The sequence below is a fragment of the Lingula anatina genome, chromosome 4 (genome assembly GCF_051362555.1).
Source record: "Lingula anatina isolate TDL-2025a chromosome 4, LinAna3.0, whole genome shotgun sequence".
Taxonomy (NCBI): Eukaryota; Metazoa; Brachiopoda; class Lingulata; order Lingulida; family Lingulidae; genus Lingula; species Lingula anatina.
In genome coordinates this window covers 28,342,790-28,359,413 of record NC_141770.1, presented here as the reverse complement: position 1 = coordinate 28,359,413, position 16,624 = coordinate 28,342,790, and the positions used below count along the sequence as shown (strand labels likewise).

At 36.8% G+C, this 16,624-nt stretch overlaps 1 protein-coding gene and 2 long non-coding RNA genes across 3 annotated transcripts; 1 reads left to right on the top strand and 2 right to left on the bottom strand.

Moving 5' to 3' along the window:
- Positions 1-1,634: 1,634 nt before the first annotated feature.
- LOC106180681 (neurotrypsin-like) lies at positions 1,635-3,970 on the bottom strand. The gene is made up of 7 exons (XM_087011511.1): positions 3,844-3,970; positions 3,373-3,505; positions 3,070-3,254; positions 2,709-2,847; positions 2,407-2,594; positions 1,950-2,088; positions 1,635-1,827 (listed from the first exon to the last, which is right to left on the bottom strand). Exons 1-7 carry the CDS (start codon positions 3,968-3,970, stop codon positions 1,635-1,637), a joined length of 1,104 nt encoding a protein of 367 aa, XP_086867637.1.
- A 1,459-nt stretch (positions 3,971-5,429) lies between these two features.
- On the top strand, positions 5,430-7,075 carry LOC106176768 (uncharacterized). Its single transcript, XR_015334174.1, has 3 exons — positions 5,430-6,002; positions 6,279-6,365; positions 6,634-7,075. It is a non-coding gene; the product is annotated as an uncharacterized LOC106176768 (long non-coding RNA).
- LOC112041648 (uncharacterized) lies at positions 6,925-8,344 on the bottom strand. The gene is made up of 2 exons (XR_015334176.1): positions 7,968-8,344; positions 6,925-7,787 (listed from the first exon to the last, which is right to left on the bottom strand). It is a non-coding gene; the product is annotated as an uncharacterized LOC112041648 (long non-coding RNA).
- Positions 8,345-16,624: the final 8,280 nt, after the last annotated feature.

The window sequence follows — 16,624 nt, the reverse complement described above, 5'->3', positions numbered from 1 at the left end:
GTGGTACACTGAGATGGAGGAGACATAAATACATATATGAGGCCGTGTATCAAAGATTTAACAAATAAGAAATTCAAGAATGTAAACATGCTAGGTACATGCACATCACTTATGTCATTTCACAAAAATCGCATCTAATTGTTTAGATTTACCTTTACTTTTATCGATCTCATCCCGTTGTCTCAACCACCTAAAAGAAATATAGAGAACATGAGGAAAAGTAACACGTTTACATGCAGGCGAAGGAGTTATACTTCAATATTAATCGCGAACAATTTCAAAAGCGACTAAAGACCGTTGCCTGTCTTTCACACTTTTACACAAACACACTGATCATATGCACACTGTCAACCAGCTCAAAGAGAAATGTCTCGAGTATAACATCCCACTATGTGTAGCATTCGTTGATTATGAAAAAGCCTTTGACTCAGTAGAAACCCAGTATATACTGGCATCCCTGCAAGATCTAGGGATCGAAGATGGATACGTAGACGTCCTCAGAGACATATACACCGATAGCTCTGTAACAGTCAAATTACACAAGACCACCAAAAAGATCAGGATCAAGAAAGGTGTTCGCCAAGGAGATACAATCTCTCCTAAACTGTTCACAGCAGCATTGGAACGTATAAACATAGACGGTACCAGGATCACCTTAGGTTTGCAGACGACATCATAATAGTAGCAGATGATGCAAAAGACCTTGAAGAAATGCTACAGGCGTTAGCAGATGAAAGTGCTAAAAGTGGGCTAAAGATGAACACCAGCAAGTCAAAGGTGATGTTTGGACCACTAACCACCCCTTGCACAGTGAAGGTCAACACCAAAGAGAAAGAAGCAGTAGAAGAGTATATATGCCTTGGGCAACGGTTCAGCCTTAGTGATCGAACACTGGAGAAAGAAATCCAACGAAGGATAAAAGCAGGATGGGCAGCATATGGGAAGCACAATGACATCTTCAAGAGCAACCTTCCTACCTGCCTGAAAAAGAAAGTGTTCAATGCTTGTGTGCTGCCGGCAATCACCTATGGTTCAGAGACCTTGGCACTGAATGCCTCCATGGAAGACAAGCTACAAGTAGCTCAGAGAAAGATGGAACGAATTATGTTGAACATCAGTCCAAGAGAGCGGAAAACGCATGTATGGTTACGGGAACAGACCAAAGTTAAGGAGGTACTGCTCACAGTTAAAGAAATGAAATGGAGGTGGGCAGGACATGTCAAAAGAATGAAGGACAATAGGTGGACAATCATGCTTACAGAATGGACCCCAAGGTATGGACAAAGAAAAAGAGGAAGGCCGGTCAAACGATGGAGGGATGATTTAGATGACTACTGGAAGTCTTGGAAGAAGAAACCTTGGCCAAACTGGAAATCTGAGGCTCAGGATAGGAAACAATGGAAAAAGCATGCTGAGGCCTTTGTCCAACAGTGCGACACTATAGGCTCTAAATGCTGATGATGATGATGATGATGATGAACTCATTGTTTCACACAAAATGGGGCAAAAAAATCATGTCCAATATGAAAATAATTTAAACACCATTATGATACCCCCTCGAATCCATGGCAAAAATAATATAAATTCCATTTTGTAGCAAGACAAAATTTTGTCAGTAAAAAAAAACAATCTGTTCACACACCAGGCCCTGCTTCAGCACATCTGACACCGGCATCCTTAGAGTGATCACAGTTGTGTATCCTGGAAGCGTTGTGTCCGCAATCTTGGATAGATGATTCGTTTCCAGAGCATTCGACGTCATCCATTAATATGTAACCAGTACCTGGACCGTAATGAGCGCCGGAAAAGGATACCGAATACTTGGGTCTGGAATTTGTAAGCCACGTCAAATTAGGTGACATTAGCAGATTTTTTGTTTTAGAAATGAGTAGCATTCTTTATGATTAAAATGAGTAGAAAAAGAAACATGAAATAAACAATCTGCTTACTTGTAACCAAGCATTCTGCAGACCACGCGGGCATCGTTGTCATCCCAGCTGTCATCACAGACAGTGCCCCAATCACCAGTATCGAACACCTCAACTCTTCCCTCACCGGCACGGGAACCTCCCACCAATCTCACTTTAACTTCAATGAATTGCAAATAACGATCAGCAAAATTTTTCATTAAAAGTACAGTGTAATTATTTTTTCAAACTGGGCGATTTTGACGTTTATTTTGGGTATGGCGCTAGCAAAATGTGGAAACAATTTATATTATATTATATTATATTATATTATATTATATTATATTATATTATATTATATTATATTGTTCTTAACGTTTTGGAATATATTGAAGGTGTTAACAATGCATTAATCTCGGGTCCATGGAAAAAATAATTTAAATACCATTGTGTAGAATGAATTAAATACCAAATTGAAGAAGACAATCTGTTCACCCACCAGGTGTTGTTGTTGTGCGACATCTGACACCAGCATCCTCAAGGTGATCGCAGTCGTGTGACCTCCAACCGTTGTGATTGCATTCTTTGATAGTCGTCTCACTGCCATTGCATGCAACGTTATCCATAAGAATGGAACCAGTACCTTCATCGAAATGAGCGCCATCAAAAGAAACAGATCCGCTTGGGCTGGAATTTGTAAGCCACATCAAATTAGTTGATATAACCAGGTTTGAAAAAAATGAATAACACTTTTACGATTAAAATGAATAGCAAAAGAAACAAAATAAACGATGGTCTTACTTGTAATCAAGCATTCTGCAGACCACACGGGCATCGTTGTCATCCCAGCCGTCATCACAGACAGTACCCCATTCACCATTATGGAACACCTCAACTCTGCCCTCACCAGCACGAGCACCCCCCACCAATCTCACTTCAACTGCAAGGAATTGTGGATAACAATCAGCAAAGTTTCATACAAGCACTATCCATTTGCTATCGCATTGTGTCACTCGAAACGAGGCATAATATTGGTGCCCAATGTGAAAATCATATGAACATCGTTATGATACCCCTTCTGGTCCATGGCAAAAATAATTTTAATGCCATTTTGTAGCATAACTAAAATTTGTAAATTAAGAAAACAATGTTGTTCACCCACCAGGCCCTGCTTCGACACATCTGACACCAGCATCCTCAGAGTGATCACAATCTTGTGACTTCCAACCATTGTGTCCGCAATCTTGGATAGATGCTTCGTACCCAGAGCAGGCGACGTTATCCATAAGAATGGAACCAGTACCTCGACCGAAATGAGCGCCGGAAAAGGATACAGAATACTTTTGTCTAGAATTTGTAAGCCACATCAAATTAGTTGATGTTAGTAGATTTTTTTTAGAAATGAGTAACATTCGTTATGATTAAAGTGAGTAGAAAAAAAACATGAATTAAACGATGTGCTTACTTGTAACCAAGCATTCTGCAGACCACACGGGCATCGTTGTCATCCCAGTCGTCATCACAGACAGTGCCCCATTCACCGTTGTAGAACACCTCAACTCTTCCTTCACCGGTATGGCCCACCAATCTCACTTTAACTACAAAGAATCGCAGATGACCATCAGCAAAGTTTTTCATTAAAACTAATTAAATGGTCACAAATTGTTTCCTACAAAACTGGGCGATTTTGACGTTCACTTTGAGTATGACGCTAGCAAAATGTGGAAAAAAATTGCTTCTTTATGCCGACTTAATTATATTATATTATATTATATTATATTATATTATATTATATTATATTATATTATATTATATTGATATTAACGTTTTCGAGTATATTCAAGGAATTAACAAGTGCATAAGACTCGAGTGCATGGCAAAAATAATTTAAATACCATTAAATAACATTAAGTAAGAAAACAGTCCGTTCACCAACCAGGTGTTGTTGTTGTGCGACATCTGACACCAGCATCCTCAGAGTGATCACAGTCGTGTGTCTTCCAACCGTTGTGACTGCAATCTTTGATAGAGCTCTCACTTCCAGAGCAGGCGACGTTATCCATAAGAATGGAACCAGTACCTTGGCCGAAATGAGCGCCGTAAAAGAATACAGAGCCGCTTGAGCTGGAATTTGTAAGCCACATCAAATAAATTGACATGACTAGATTTTAAGTGCCATTTCACGAGAAACTCAACTAAATAGCGGCAATGTGGGGGTCAACAGATTTTAATGGAAACTGGTGTGTAGATGTGTCATAGTGATGAGCTTCTGTGAAGTAAAATGGAAAAATATCCATTCTTGGCAAAAAATATGGGTGATGGATTTTTGCACTGGTTTTGCTCCGATATGACCAGTTTCACTCTCCTTACAGTGTGGTGCATATACTGTACATGAGAATAATTTCAAAAGGAATAAAATATGTGATATTAGTGTATATATTTGGGTAGCACAAACATCGAACATCACAACCAAGTAGTTTTTTTAAAGGATTTTATCTCGCCCTGTAAATTGATGCCCATTTTTCTCCCCCTACCCCCAAACCACTTCCACTTTTAGACCCAAAAAAAAAAAAAAAAAAAAAAAAACATAACACAGTGGGGGGTAGAATCATGAAACTTGCCATGATTGTCAACAAAGGAGATATATGTCTTAGAAAATATATTTTTTTTTCCTACTTTTTGTCATTCGTCACTGCCTATGCAGTTAATGTATTAAGAAGTGTTAATCCAAATAGATATAAAAATGTAATTAAAAGATCAAAAATTTCAACATATATTTATTTCTAAATAAATAAAAGATCTTAAAAGTAATTTGAAGGCTTTTAAACCTGGACTTAATGATCTTTAAGCTGGCGTCACACAAGGAAATGTGTGGACAATTGGATGCCTCTCACAATGTTGTAAAAATGAAAAAAGGTCTAGCCAGTGCTATGGGCACATTCTCAATGAAGCTTTCATTCTACCTTGATCAATCCAACCTCACGGGTACTCTTGCTGAATGCAATCAGGTTGACAGATTATCACGTCTCTTCTTGTTTCCTACACTGAGAATAAAATTGAAGTCCAAGTGACCCCAAACTTGGAGTCCAGTAGTGTTGCCTAAAATAATTCCCAAATGGAGTCTAGTTGACTACGATGGAGTAACGCCATCCCAGACCCCACAGGAGGGTCACACATCCCTTCATCCCTTGATTCATCTCTACAAAAGAGTCACCATGACCCCATATTAAGGAATTTTTGACGCCTTGGCTCATTATGAAAAAAAAAAAAAAAAAGAACAGCAGCAACAGTGCCTAGCGGGGAGACAGCAGGTACCGTCTACTGCATTAATGCTCCTCTCTGTACAAACCTGTGTACTTTTGGAGTAGAATTGCAGTAGGCTATTCTGCATTTCTACTGCAAATATGCTCCACACCACTACTGCGTTAATACTTCTTTGCTACTTCGATACTACTGCATTTTCGTGCGGGTAAAATGACACTGAACCTGCCATTTCTGAACATTTAGTGAAGTCGACCTTAAAGAAGGACGGAAGTACATACGTTTTTTTATGTAGTCCGACTGAGTAATTTTTTAATATTCGAGTCCCGGGACTCCCGTTTCCGAGCGATACCCTGATGCGATGTAATTGACGATAATGCAAAACAACTCACCTGAACGCGACTGCCTAACACTCGCTGAAACGGAAATGACGTAATATGTTTGGTATACTCGCTTCACCGTCATGCTGCTAAATAGTTTGGAAGTTTGAAGCGGGTTGTGTTTCTCATCATTCTAACTGAAACAAGTTGAAGAGAGGCAAAGGACGCTATTGTGTGGTGCATGGAAGCAACAGTACTAGTTTCTCTATTGACGAAGTTTTGTTTCATTTCTTTCGGGTAAAAAAAGATCAATTTTGTTTGCGTGCCGTAAAGATTTTGATCTGCTGTCGAAGACGATGCGGATATGTGAGAAACAATTTGAGATTCGCGCTACCTGATAGAGTAACGACAATTGAAAACATTGAAAAAGAAGAAGAAATGTAAAATTTTGCTGACAGAGATAGTTACGACCACTCGCCTGCATACCAAGATATTCATCATACAGTGGCACAAGGTATCATAGATTGTAATTAGAATGCAGTCTTCCATAAGTACTTCCATTACTTTTTTTATTTATGATAAGTTTATATGATTTAAAACTAACTGATGACACTCAGTATACCAGTAAAGGGCAGAAGCTGTGGAGATTTTTTAAATCACTTGTTCAGATTATCTTTTTACCCTAACTATAGTTTACGTCTGTGTGTGTGAGTGTATTTTAATAGAAAAGATTTGAATTGTGTTATTAAGTCTGTCCACATATACGTAGAATGTTTTCTTATATTTTCAGATACTAGTAACAAGAGGGTCCCAGCTGAAGGGAATGAAGGTCCAATATCATTTGCTGTTCAGTCTAAGCTTAAAATTCAATGTAAAGGTGGGAAAGCTTCATTATATATTAGTTCATTTTGTGTACTTTAATTTATGACAATTGCATTGATTATTATTATTATTATTTTTATTGCCACAGATGTCCAGACAAACAGAAATGAAATATGTCACATGCAGAATATTCTGGTCACATCATGTATGCCTCTGACAAATCTCTTCAGCAGCACTTGGTCAGGATTTACATTGAATTGAATTCATAATGGATTTGAATTACTTTAAATCATTTTAATTACTTAAAAAGTACATCATTTTAGGTTTTGTCCACTGACTGCTGACCGTTGAAGACCGTTGAAGAAAATTAAGTGATATACCTCTGGTGGGAATAGCCCCACCCCTTTTGACAGCACAGTACAGGAGATCTCAATTTTGTGAGACTGTCTTGATTTAACAAGTGAAGGGCAGCTCTTTTGCAAGCCATGAAAATTTCTATGTATATTTGACTTAGAACCAAAATGTTATAGGGTCCACAGAGGCACCAAATGGAGAGATTATGTTCATAATTAATTTTGACACCCTTCAATATATGAAAGCAAAACATGAAAACATTTCACATGAGATGAATATTTAATATGCATTTGTACCATGTGAAACTTCAAGCCTTAATTCATATGTCATGAAGTCTTAAATATTGTGCAATAAACTTGCAAATGAAATGTGTATAATAAAGTGTACTGTGAGATAATCATATAAATTCAATTTGAACTTCTTTTATCTTAAGCTTATCCCATAATAGTAGTGTGGAAAAATAAAACTGACTTAATATAATGGAAAAGCAGGACAAGATTTTACTATGAAGACTTCTATCTGACACTTTTGATAAATGTGCATATACAGTATATATTTTTATTCTTTGATGATTAACCATTTCTTTATACAAGATCAACTCTACGTCACTTCAGTCCTCGTGCACGTTAATAGAAAAGAAGTAAATCCAAGTTGGGCAATTTTAACTCTGTGTGATGTCCACTTGATGTAAGCATGCTTCTAATCTTAATCAATGCACAAGCAGGTAGGGGGACCCTGCATTATTTTCCCCCAAAGAAATCTGCACTGCCACACCACTTGGCAATAATATATTTGAAGATATTTCCTGTAAGAATATAATACAATTGCCCAGTAAGTTTCATGACAATAAATAAAAAATATTATATATTTGGGTGAATTAAAAGCAATGTATACATTTCAATAAAATATAGACGAAGATTTAGAGAATTTCAGAATTGTGCTGATGGTAGTATTGCTTGAGTAACTGATTGAATATGTTTACATGTACCATATGTCTGATTTACTGTATGATTTACTTGAATTACTATTTCCTGTGCTGAAAGTATGCGATTTCCAATGTATAGGGATTTAGACAGCCCTAATCAAATCCTGAGTGCATGGTGATATAACAAACACCACCTTTCTACAAAAAATAAATAAATAAATAAATAATTAAAAAAACGCTGGTAAATTAGGTTACACATGGCATATATGTATGTTAGACATGCAGACATAATTTACATAACTTATTTAATTCAAAATGTTAGTTTTGCTCCTATTCCTGAAGTATTTTGCATAATACTTCTAATGTAATTATACTTACCACTAAGGAAGTAAATATAGAACTTCTAAACTGGAAGTGACACCAGTGCCACCGCCGTCTCCCTCGTCTTCAGAGTCTGACTGAAATGGTTCAAATTTGAAAGGGAGTACCGACTGTGTCAAGCTTCGGACGCTTGCCGTGCTCGTCTCATTTCTTTCATCATTTACGTCGTCCAGACCATAGTCCGACGCTGTGAATCTCCCTCCCAACTCAGTCGCAGACAGTGTAGGCCATACCCCTGACGTCATCTCGCAGTGGCCTCGATTTCGGCTATTTCCAGCCTTCCTCCAAACGAGCGGTTTTCACAGGTGAAAACCCGTGCATTCAATGCGCTATAAATAGGTCACTAGTGCACGTATTGAAGTCGCGCTTTCGGCGAGTCGTATTTAAGAAAATACACTATCGGACTACATAAAAAAAACGTATGTACTTCCGTCCTTCTTTAAGTCCGAGTTGTTGGCAATGTCAAACCTAGCGTAAAATTCGCTCAGCTTGTCAGTAAGTCCATTTTGTTATAAAGACTTTAGTCTTCTTCTCCGTTGTCTAACTAGTTTGCCCACCCTCCTGCCCCTTTTCCGTATTTCGTATCGTCTAGCTGTGGGTAATATAAAATGAGCAGACTGCAAGTTATGCAACTGTGTTGGAGTTAAGAATCCTGATGCTTCGTGTCGTGTAGGATATTATTGTCACTGACAGAACTGCTGTAATAACCAGGTAAAAGATAAATATAGTTAGAGCCCGAGATAGCATGTCGCCATTTGCCGGCACCATCTGAGTACCTTTTAGTGTCTTTTTAATTTCTCATAATTGGTCATGGTGCCTTTTTATTTTTTAAATCATAATATATATATATTTAATTTAAAAGCATTTTTAGAACAAGAGATAGAAGTAGATAAAATCAAATATCATTTAAATTGCATCTGATGAGTGTTTCAGTAAATATAACCTGAAACGTTTATAATGTACATAATATGATATGGGCTCCATCTAGCCTCCCAAACAAACTGTGGGCCTTTTTTATGTAACCCAAACATATTGGAAAGTTGAAATCTAACCCTCTTTATAAGTGATATGACCACAATTCAAATCTACCCCATATTTGAAAGTTTGAATTGAATGTAATACAGTGCATTGTACAAATTCTTAGTGGGGGTGCTGATATTATTCAACCAAGGTAGCATTATACAATAGTCATAGGGCTCATCCCCAATGAGGCTTTTGTTCTACCTGTAGGTAGATTGATCCAACTCCAGGGATACTCTGGATGGATGCTCTCAGATAAACACCCACCTACAGTACTTGCATTGTGTAGAATACAGAAAAAAATGGTGATTGTAAGAATGCATACACTGAGAATAAAACTGACATAAAATTGAGTCATTTGACACTCTAGTCAGGGTCCAACACCCCTTTAAAAATTGGACTCCTATATAAGGGTCAAATTACCCCACTACCAGAGTCTTTAGACTCTCTTATCAGAGTCAATTACCCCCTGGTTCTCATGGAGTTAATCTGACTGTAAAATCAGAGTCAAATTATCGGAGGCCAGTGTCTGGCTGACCCCATTCACCGACTTTTTTCGCTCGCTGGACTCGTTTCAGTACTTGTGATGGCAGTGCGCAGACGGTGTGGAGAGAACAGTTTTCATCATCCTTTGCCAGTATAAACATTACTTTATTGGCCATAGTTGGTTTTATGCATGAACAAGTGGTTTTCTGTGTGTTTCTGCATGCAGAACTCGTAAACTTAATTATTACTGGCCCGGGCTTTCAGTTGCCACACCCTTTATGTGATATGTTGGTATACAGGTCAGAAGGTTTCCAGGTTGTAGGTTTGACCCACCAATCCATGTCAGTGGAGAGGTATATATATAATGCTTTTATTACCAGATTTACAAACTGTTTGTTATTGCTTTTACAACACCACATGTGACCGCATGGCCTAGTGTTTAGGGTGTTCGCCTCTGGAGCTGGAGGACGTGGGTTCGAGCCCGTCCGGGGATACAACTACCTGAAAAAAACGATACTTGCTGCTCCTCTTGGCGCTGTTATTGTTGTTGTTGTTTTTTGTTCATGATGTGCCGAGGAGTCAAAAATTACTAAATATGGCGTCATGCTGACTCTTGTGTAGAGATAAATCAAGGGATGATGGGATGTGTGAATGGAGTCACTTGTGACCCTACTGTGGGGTCTGGGGTGGCATTTCTCCATCGGAGTCAACTTGACTCCAATTGGGAGTTATTTTGGGCATCACTGCTGGACTCCAAGTTTGGAGTCACTTGGATTCTGATTTTATTCTTAGTGTAGTCTTCTTCTCAAAATATGAAGTTATTGAAAAACGTTATACCAGGCCTAGTGAAAATTCGATTTCCCAATTTTCCACAACAGCTGCATGGCAGTCTCTGATAACTCCAGATGAAGACAAAGCTGTGTGCATGTCACTGGCTGAAATAACATCATGTCCTTATAGTCTGATATTTTTGGGCAGGTGTAAGTCCGCATGCCATCTTTTCTGCATCGGAAATATTTACTTCTCACACCAATGTCCACATCCTTCCGCCATGTAGATTGTGACGAAGCGCGTAGATTTATAGACGAAAGTTTTGAACTATTTTCTTTGTCTTGAAACCAATTGCAAGGTTGCTAATCACTCGGAAAACTATTTAAAATATTGTCAATTGTATTAATATAAACAAAAAAGTACGATTAATAAAAATCAGGCGTATTTTAACAGCACCAAAGAAATGAAGAAACCGCGTAACTCACCGCTCACACCCTATATTTTTATTAATTGCGTAATTACAAATCTCAAGTCCTTAACTGTTCAAAAATTGCCTTAATTTATTCAAATTAGTCGCTGTGTTAGGCGAAAGGATGAGTGCCAATAAGAGGATAAACGTGCCTACCTTCGTACATGAAGAATAAATTGTGAATGAATGGAAAAAAAAACTGATGACAAATTAAAGTTACAGTCTTACACTTTTATGATCCACTTATTATTATTATTTTTTTTTTTTTTGAATTTGAAATATAAAAAAATAAGGTTAAAATGACCTTGTCAAATATTCATTAAAATGTGTGTTTTAGGGGGGTTCTGAAGTACAACGCTACATATCTATAGTAATAGTAAGGTGACAACTGTGACATTTTGTAATTGGGTACAGATAGTGACCGTGTAAAGAAAGAAAGGCAATAAGTGGCCAATCATAGTTCGTGATCAATATTTTGATTGCTTTATTCGTACATGTAGTGCTGATTGAAAGAAGAATCTCACAGTAACTTGAGGATAAAAGATGTTCATTTTTTATATGAGCCCCTGCCTCAGACAAGCTAATTATTCACGGTTGAAAAGACATGAATACAAGGTGAGATAAATGTGAAAATCAGCCTGTCTGAGGGTTGGGCTTGATATGTACTCAAACTAAATAGGGACATTTTCAGTCCATATGCTAGCAGCCGGCCATGTTTATTCCTGCGATGAGGTAGCTGATACATGCTTACATAGGATGGCTAGCTAGGCAGATACAGTGAATCTTTTGTACAAAATGAACAAAATCCCCAAAAGGTAGGTCTTTGAAGGGAAAATAGGGGTTAGAGTCAGTGAAACATTTTCAATCACAACCAAAAAAGGAAAAGTCATTTTCATGTAGTGCATGCTATCAAAAAAAAAAAAAAAAAATGAAAAAAAATAATAATAATAAAAAAAAATATATATATATATATATATAACTCCCCAAAAGGTAGGTCTATATATATATATCCAAATACAGTAAGCATATCTTATTTCCATTCTTATTTCTTAGGATTATAAAGGTTAAATGTAAAATGTGCTTCAGATATTCAAAGTTATATTAATTATCATAATAGCAGATGTACATTGTGGTGGCTCCTCTTTTATATAGAGACCCATACTGTAATAGACCTCTACACATAAGGGTGGCTTGACCCAACCCCCTCTAATGGGCATGAAAGTACATTTTGTACAACCAAAGTTGTTGTGTAAATATCCCCTTTTACGTCTATTTTGCATAAAATGAAAAATTAAAGTCCCCAACAGACACACCTTAGTTTTGTTGTATGACCTGATCTTTCACCCCAGCGCTATTCATAATAGTTTTGTAGAGGTTTTTCTTTTTTCTTTTTTTTTTTTTCACCAAAATGCTGTGAATGGGTTTATTTGTCAAGGAGATCAATGAAAACATATTGACCTGGTAAATAGTCCAAACAAGAGACCAACAGCCTATAATATTTACCAGGGCCCGGTTTCATCAAGGCTGGAAAGCGCTATCCTATGGATAAAAATGGCCGCTATCCTCTGGATAGAGCAATCCAGAGGTTAGTGCGTTTCATCAACAGTGGATAGCGTTATCCAGGGGATAAATCAGCTTATCCAGAGGATAAAGTTGTCCGCTCGAAATAGGTGTGATAAATCTGCTATCATGCTGCTAAATCATCAGAAAGGGCTTACCTGCTTGGTTTGGCAGTAAATCCTGTGAGATTTCACAGGCGGAGAATAATACGAAACATAATTTTAAAAGATGTGTGTTTGCTTTTGATGCTTTGAGTGATACTGAATCAATAGATTACATAACAGACTTGATCAAAGTTGACATCGCGCCTGCTACGAACAGGACCCATGCAATCTCCGTGAGAGACCAATTAACTTTTATTTTACTAAAACATACCTTTTAAATCGACGAAAAAACTCTACACTGCTATTGACATAATCTGCCAAACTTGCCAAGTCAGCCATTTTGTTAGAAAGTATGTCACGACCTTGCCCTTCAACTGCAAATTGTAAACATTGCATGAGGCACAACTAATGCAATGTGATGTGTTTTTGACACTGACACTAAAATATGCTGTAGATATTAGTCCCATTATTCTAATGAATGTACCATCTTGAAATATACTTAGAATATTGTTTATTATGGGTAATTTATTTTCCAAATATGGTATAGTTCACTTTTTTTGTTAGCAACTATCATGGCTTTTATAATGTTTATAGCAACCAACTGCATTATGGGAATGTATTTTTCTAAATATGGTATTGGATAAATTTTTATCCACTGGATTACTATCATGCTGTTTATCCAGCCTTTGTGAAACACAAATTTATACAGAGGATAACTTTACAGAGGATAAGAAATGTATACCATGGATAGTGTTAACCATAGGATAGCCTATCCAGCCTTGATGAAACCGGGCCCAGATGTTTACCAGATAAAGCAAGCTAGCCGTTATACTGACGAGCATCTGCTAGATGGCCAGTTTGAAATCAGTGTATGCAAGGATGCACCTGATTTAATCAGAGTCAAAATAGTTAATTAAGGCACACATCTAGCCACCAGTACACATTATGGTATAGACTTCCCATACCATAACTAGACCCATCAGTGGCTGGTACTGCCAGTGTAAAGCAGGTCCCAAGACAGTTGGAAGTTGTGCACATATCACTTCAGTCCTGTGTTATATTAGGTTTGCCATGAGGCAGGGATACAGTCTAAAATTATGTTGCGGAGAAGGCTGTTTGGATGACTCACATTACCAACATCAAGTAGTAACAGTATTAGCGAGACAGAAAGTGTTTCGAACAGCACATATGATTAATTATCTATTGTTTCTTATACATTTTTTTATTCTCATATTTATATATTTTGTGTAAATGACTCTAGCACTGCATTCTATACAAGGTCTTTATCACATACATAATCATATATGAAGTACTTTTCAGGTGATTTTTAGATTATTGGCCATAACTATTATTATGTGTACTATATTTTCATTCAGTTTTTACTTTTATCTTATCATTATTTTGGTACAATTTATACCTTGTTTATTTTATGGTTAATGGAAACAGTCCAAATGGCTGTTTAGAGTGCTTTTACACATGATTTTTTGTTGTTACTATAAGAACCTTTTACTTTTAGCATTTTTTTCTATACCTTAGAGCCTTGTACAAAATGTGTATTGGTTAACAATACAATTATTTAGACCAAGAAATGCTGGTCTGTGAGAAAAAGTTATATGATATTAATAAATACGCTGAAACAAGTTTTCCTACTTACAAGAATTTTTTACAGTAAAGTGAAATCAGTGATGGCTTCTGTGAGAAAATACCGTAATACACCACCCCTCTATCTCTTCTCTAGGATTAAAAAATACTTTCCCATTTACTTGTGCCACACCATAAGTATTTAACATATAACTCTTTTTTACACCACAAGACAAGTTTCATAAGAAAAAATCATTTATGTAATATATATGCTGAAACAAGTTGCTCTGATTCATTAGACTGCATACAAAAGGTAAATCTGACTACTCCCCCCCCCCCACACACACACATAACATTAAAAATACTAAGTCACGGTGCCTCAAACCAAATAATATTTTTTCACACAACAGATATATGCATAAAGTTTATAATATACATTATTTTAACATTTTGACGATGGGCAATCTGCCAATGGTTATCTGCACTCATCCTTTGCCAATTGGTGAGTGCTACACTTGGACCTTGATTTTGGTCCCTTTTTTATCTTTTTTTACGGGCCAAATTCGTTACTATAGCAACGTAATTGACATTTTTGTCACACATCAAGTGAAAGGTCTAGGTATGCACCCTTAGAAAAAAGGAATAGCTGAAATGTAAAATCCTTCATGGTATTCACAAGCAAACTTCCACTACTTTTGTTACGATATTTTGTGTAGTCAGGACCCCCAAATTTCAGATGGCAATATCTGTTTTTTTTTTTTTTTTTTTTTTCAAAAAAATTCAGAATTTTTATAAAGTATCATTCAATATCTGTTGTAACAGTTATCAAACACAGAAAATATTGGTTGAATCTGCCGACCCCCACCTTGCCACATTTTGGCTGATTTGGTTGATTCTCTCGTGAAATGGCACTTGAGAAAAATAAATAACACTTTAACAATTAAATTGAGTAATAAAGGAACAAAAAACAAACGATTTACTTACTTGTAATCAAGCATTCTGCAGACCACACGGGCATCGTTGTCATCCCAGTCGTGATCACAGACAGTGCCCCATTCACCATTGTAGAACACCTCAACTCTGCCCTCACCGGCACGAGAGCCACCCACCAATCTCACTTCAACTGCAAGGAATTCCGGATGACGATCAGTAAAGTTTTATATAAACACTATCCGTTTGCTATCACATTGTTTCACACGAAACGGGACATACATGGCAAAAATAATGTAAATGCCATTTTGTAGCATGTCTAAAATTTTATAAAGTGAGAAAACAATCTGTTCACACACCAGCCCGTGCTGCAACACATCTGACACCAGCATCCTTAGAGTGATCACAGTCGTGTGACCGCCAACCGTTGAATCCGCAATCTTGGATAGATGATTCGTTTCCAGAGCAGGTGACGTTATCCATTGGAATGGAACCAGTACCTCGACCGAAATGAGCGCCGGAAAAGGATACGGAATACTTGGGTCTGGAATTTGTAAGCCACATCAAATTAGTTGACATTAGCATTTTTTTTTTTTTTTTTTTTTTTAGAAAGGGGTAACATTTTTATGATTAAAATGAGTAGCAAAAGAAACATAAAATAAACGATGTGCTTACTTGTAACCAAGCATTCTGCAGACCACACGAGCATCGTTGTCATCCCAGCCGTCATCACAGACAGTGCCCCATTCACCATTATCGAACACCTCAACTCTTCCCTCACCGGCACGAGAACCACCTACCAATCTCACTGCAACTGCAAGGCATTGTGGATGGCAATGAACAAAGTTTTATATAAGCACTAATCATTTCATAACATCTTTCTGACAACAACTTGTTATTATGGGATATGATATACATAAGAGGATTTCAGGAAATGGCAAAATTATAAATATAAACACGACGTGTTATAGACGAGTTGTGCGTTACCATTTTTCTTCTTACTTGAAACTTAATATTTATTTCCACTTAAATCGTATTATAGAAAATCCCTTTATTTAATGAGAAAGTACCAAAATCTCTAAAATAATAATCATATCTACATTATCTACATATATAACCCATTAATGCATTAATGCAATACTAAATGTAATAATGATGGTTTAATGTTGTCGGCCATATTGGATCTAGCAGATATTTAGATTTTACTGTTTTATATTTTTATTTATTTATTTTTTCAATTTTGGAAACACAACATTCTTTAAGCCAGTGCAAGAAGAGCAAAATAATTTGTCACGTGGTGTTTTCTAGCATGAAACTTGTGTGAATTTGACTATTGATGTCGCCAGCATGGAATGCTTGAATAAGGTAATGTCAAATAATTTGCATTTATCTTATTGAGACATCAATAAATCAATACATCTCAAAGTTAATCTCAATGTAAAGCTTAATTCCAACTATACATTTAAGAGTTTTTTGTTTGTTTTTTATGTAAATGGGATATTTTATTCTCATATGTATAAACCTTGCATTTAGGCAAAGTTACCTACAGGTAATTGAATTTTAACAGGAAAATGGACGCCATCTTAAAATGGTGACCATTTTGAAGAAGTTCTATGAGGCTTCTTGTAGCATCGGAATCTATCACAAATATGTGTGAGCTTGTAAAAAAAAAATATTTGATAATTTAAGTGAACCAAAGCCCACTTCCTGGAAACTTGCATTTCAGGGCGGCC

What these genes read in the sequence shown, in the direction of transcription:
- LOC106180681 (XM_087011511.1), bottom strand. Translation starts at nt 3,970, where the DNA reads ATGGATAACGTCGCCTGCTCTGGAAGTGAGAGCTCTATCAAAGATTGC. An exon ending in ATGTGTCGAAGCAGGGCCTG is followed by an intron (nt 2,848 to 3,069) that starts GTGGGTGAACAA and finishes AATTCCTTGCAG; the next exon opens with TTGAAGTGAGATTGGTGGGG. An exon ending in TGCAGAATGCTTGGTTACAA is followed by an intron (nt 1,828 to 1,949) that starts GTAAGCAGATTG and finishes TACAAATTCCAG; the next exon opens with ACCCAAGTATTCGGTATCCT.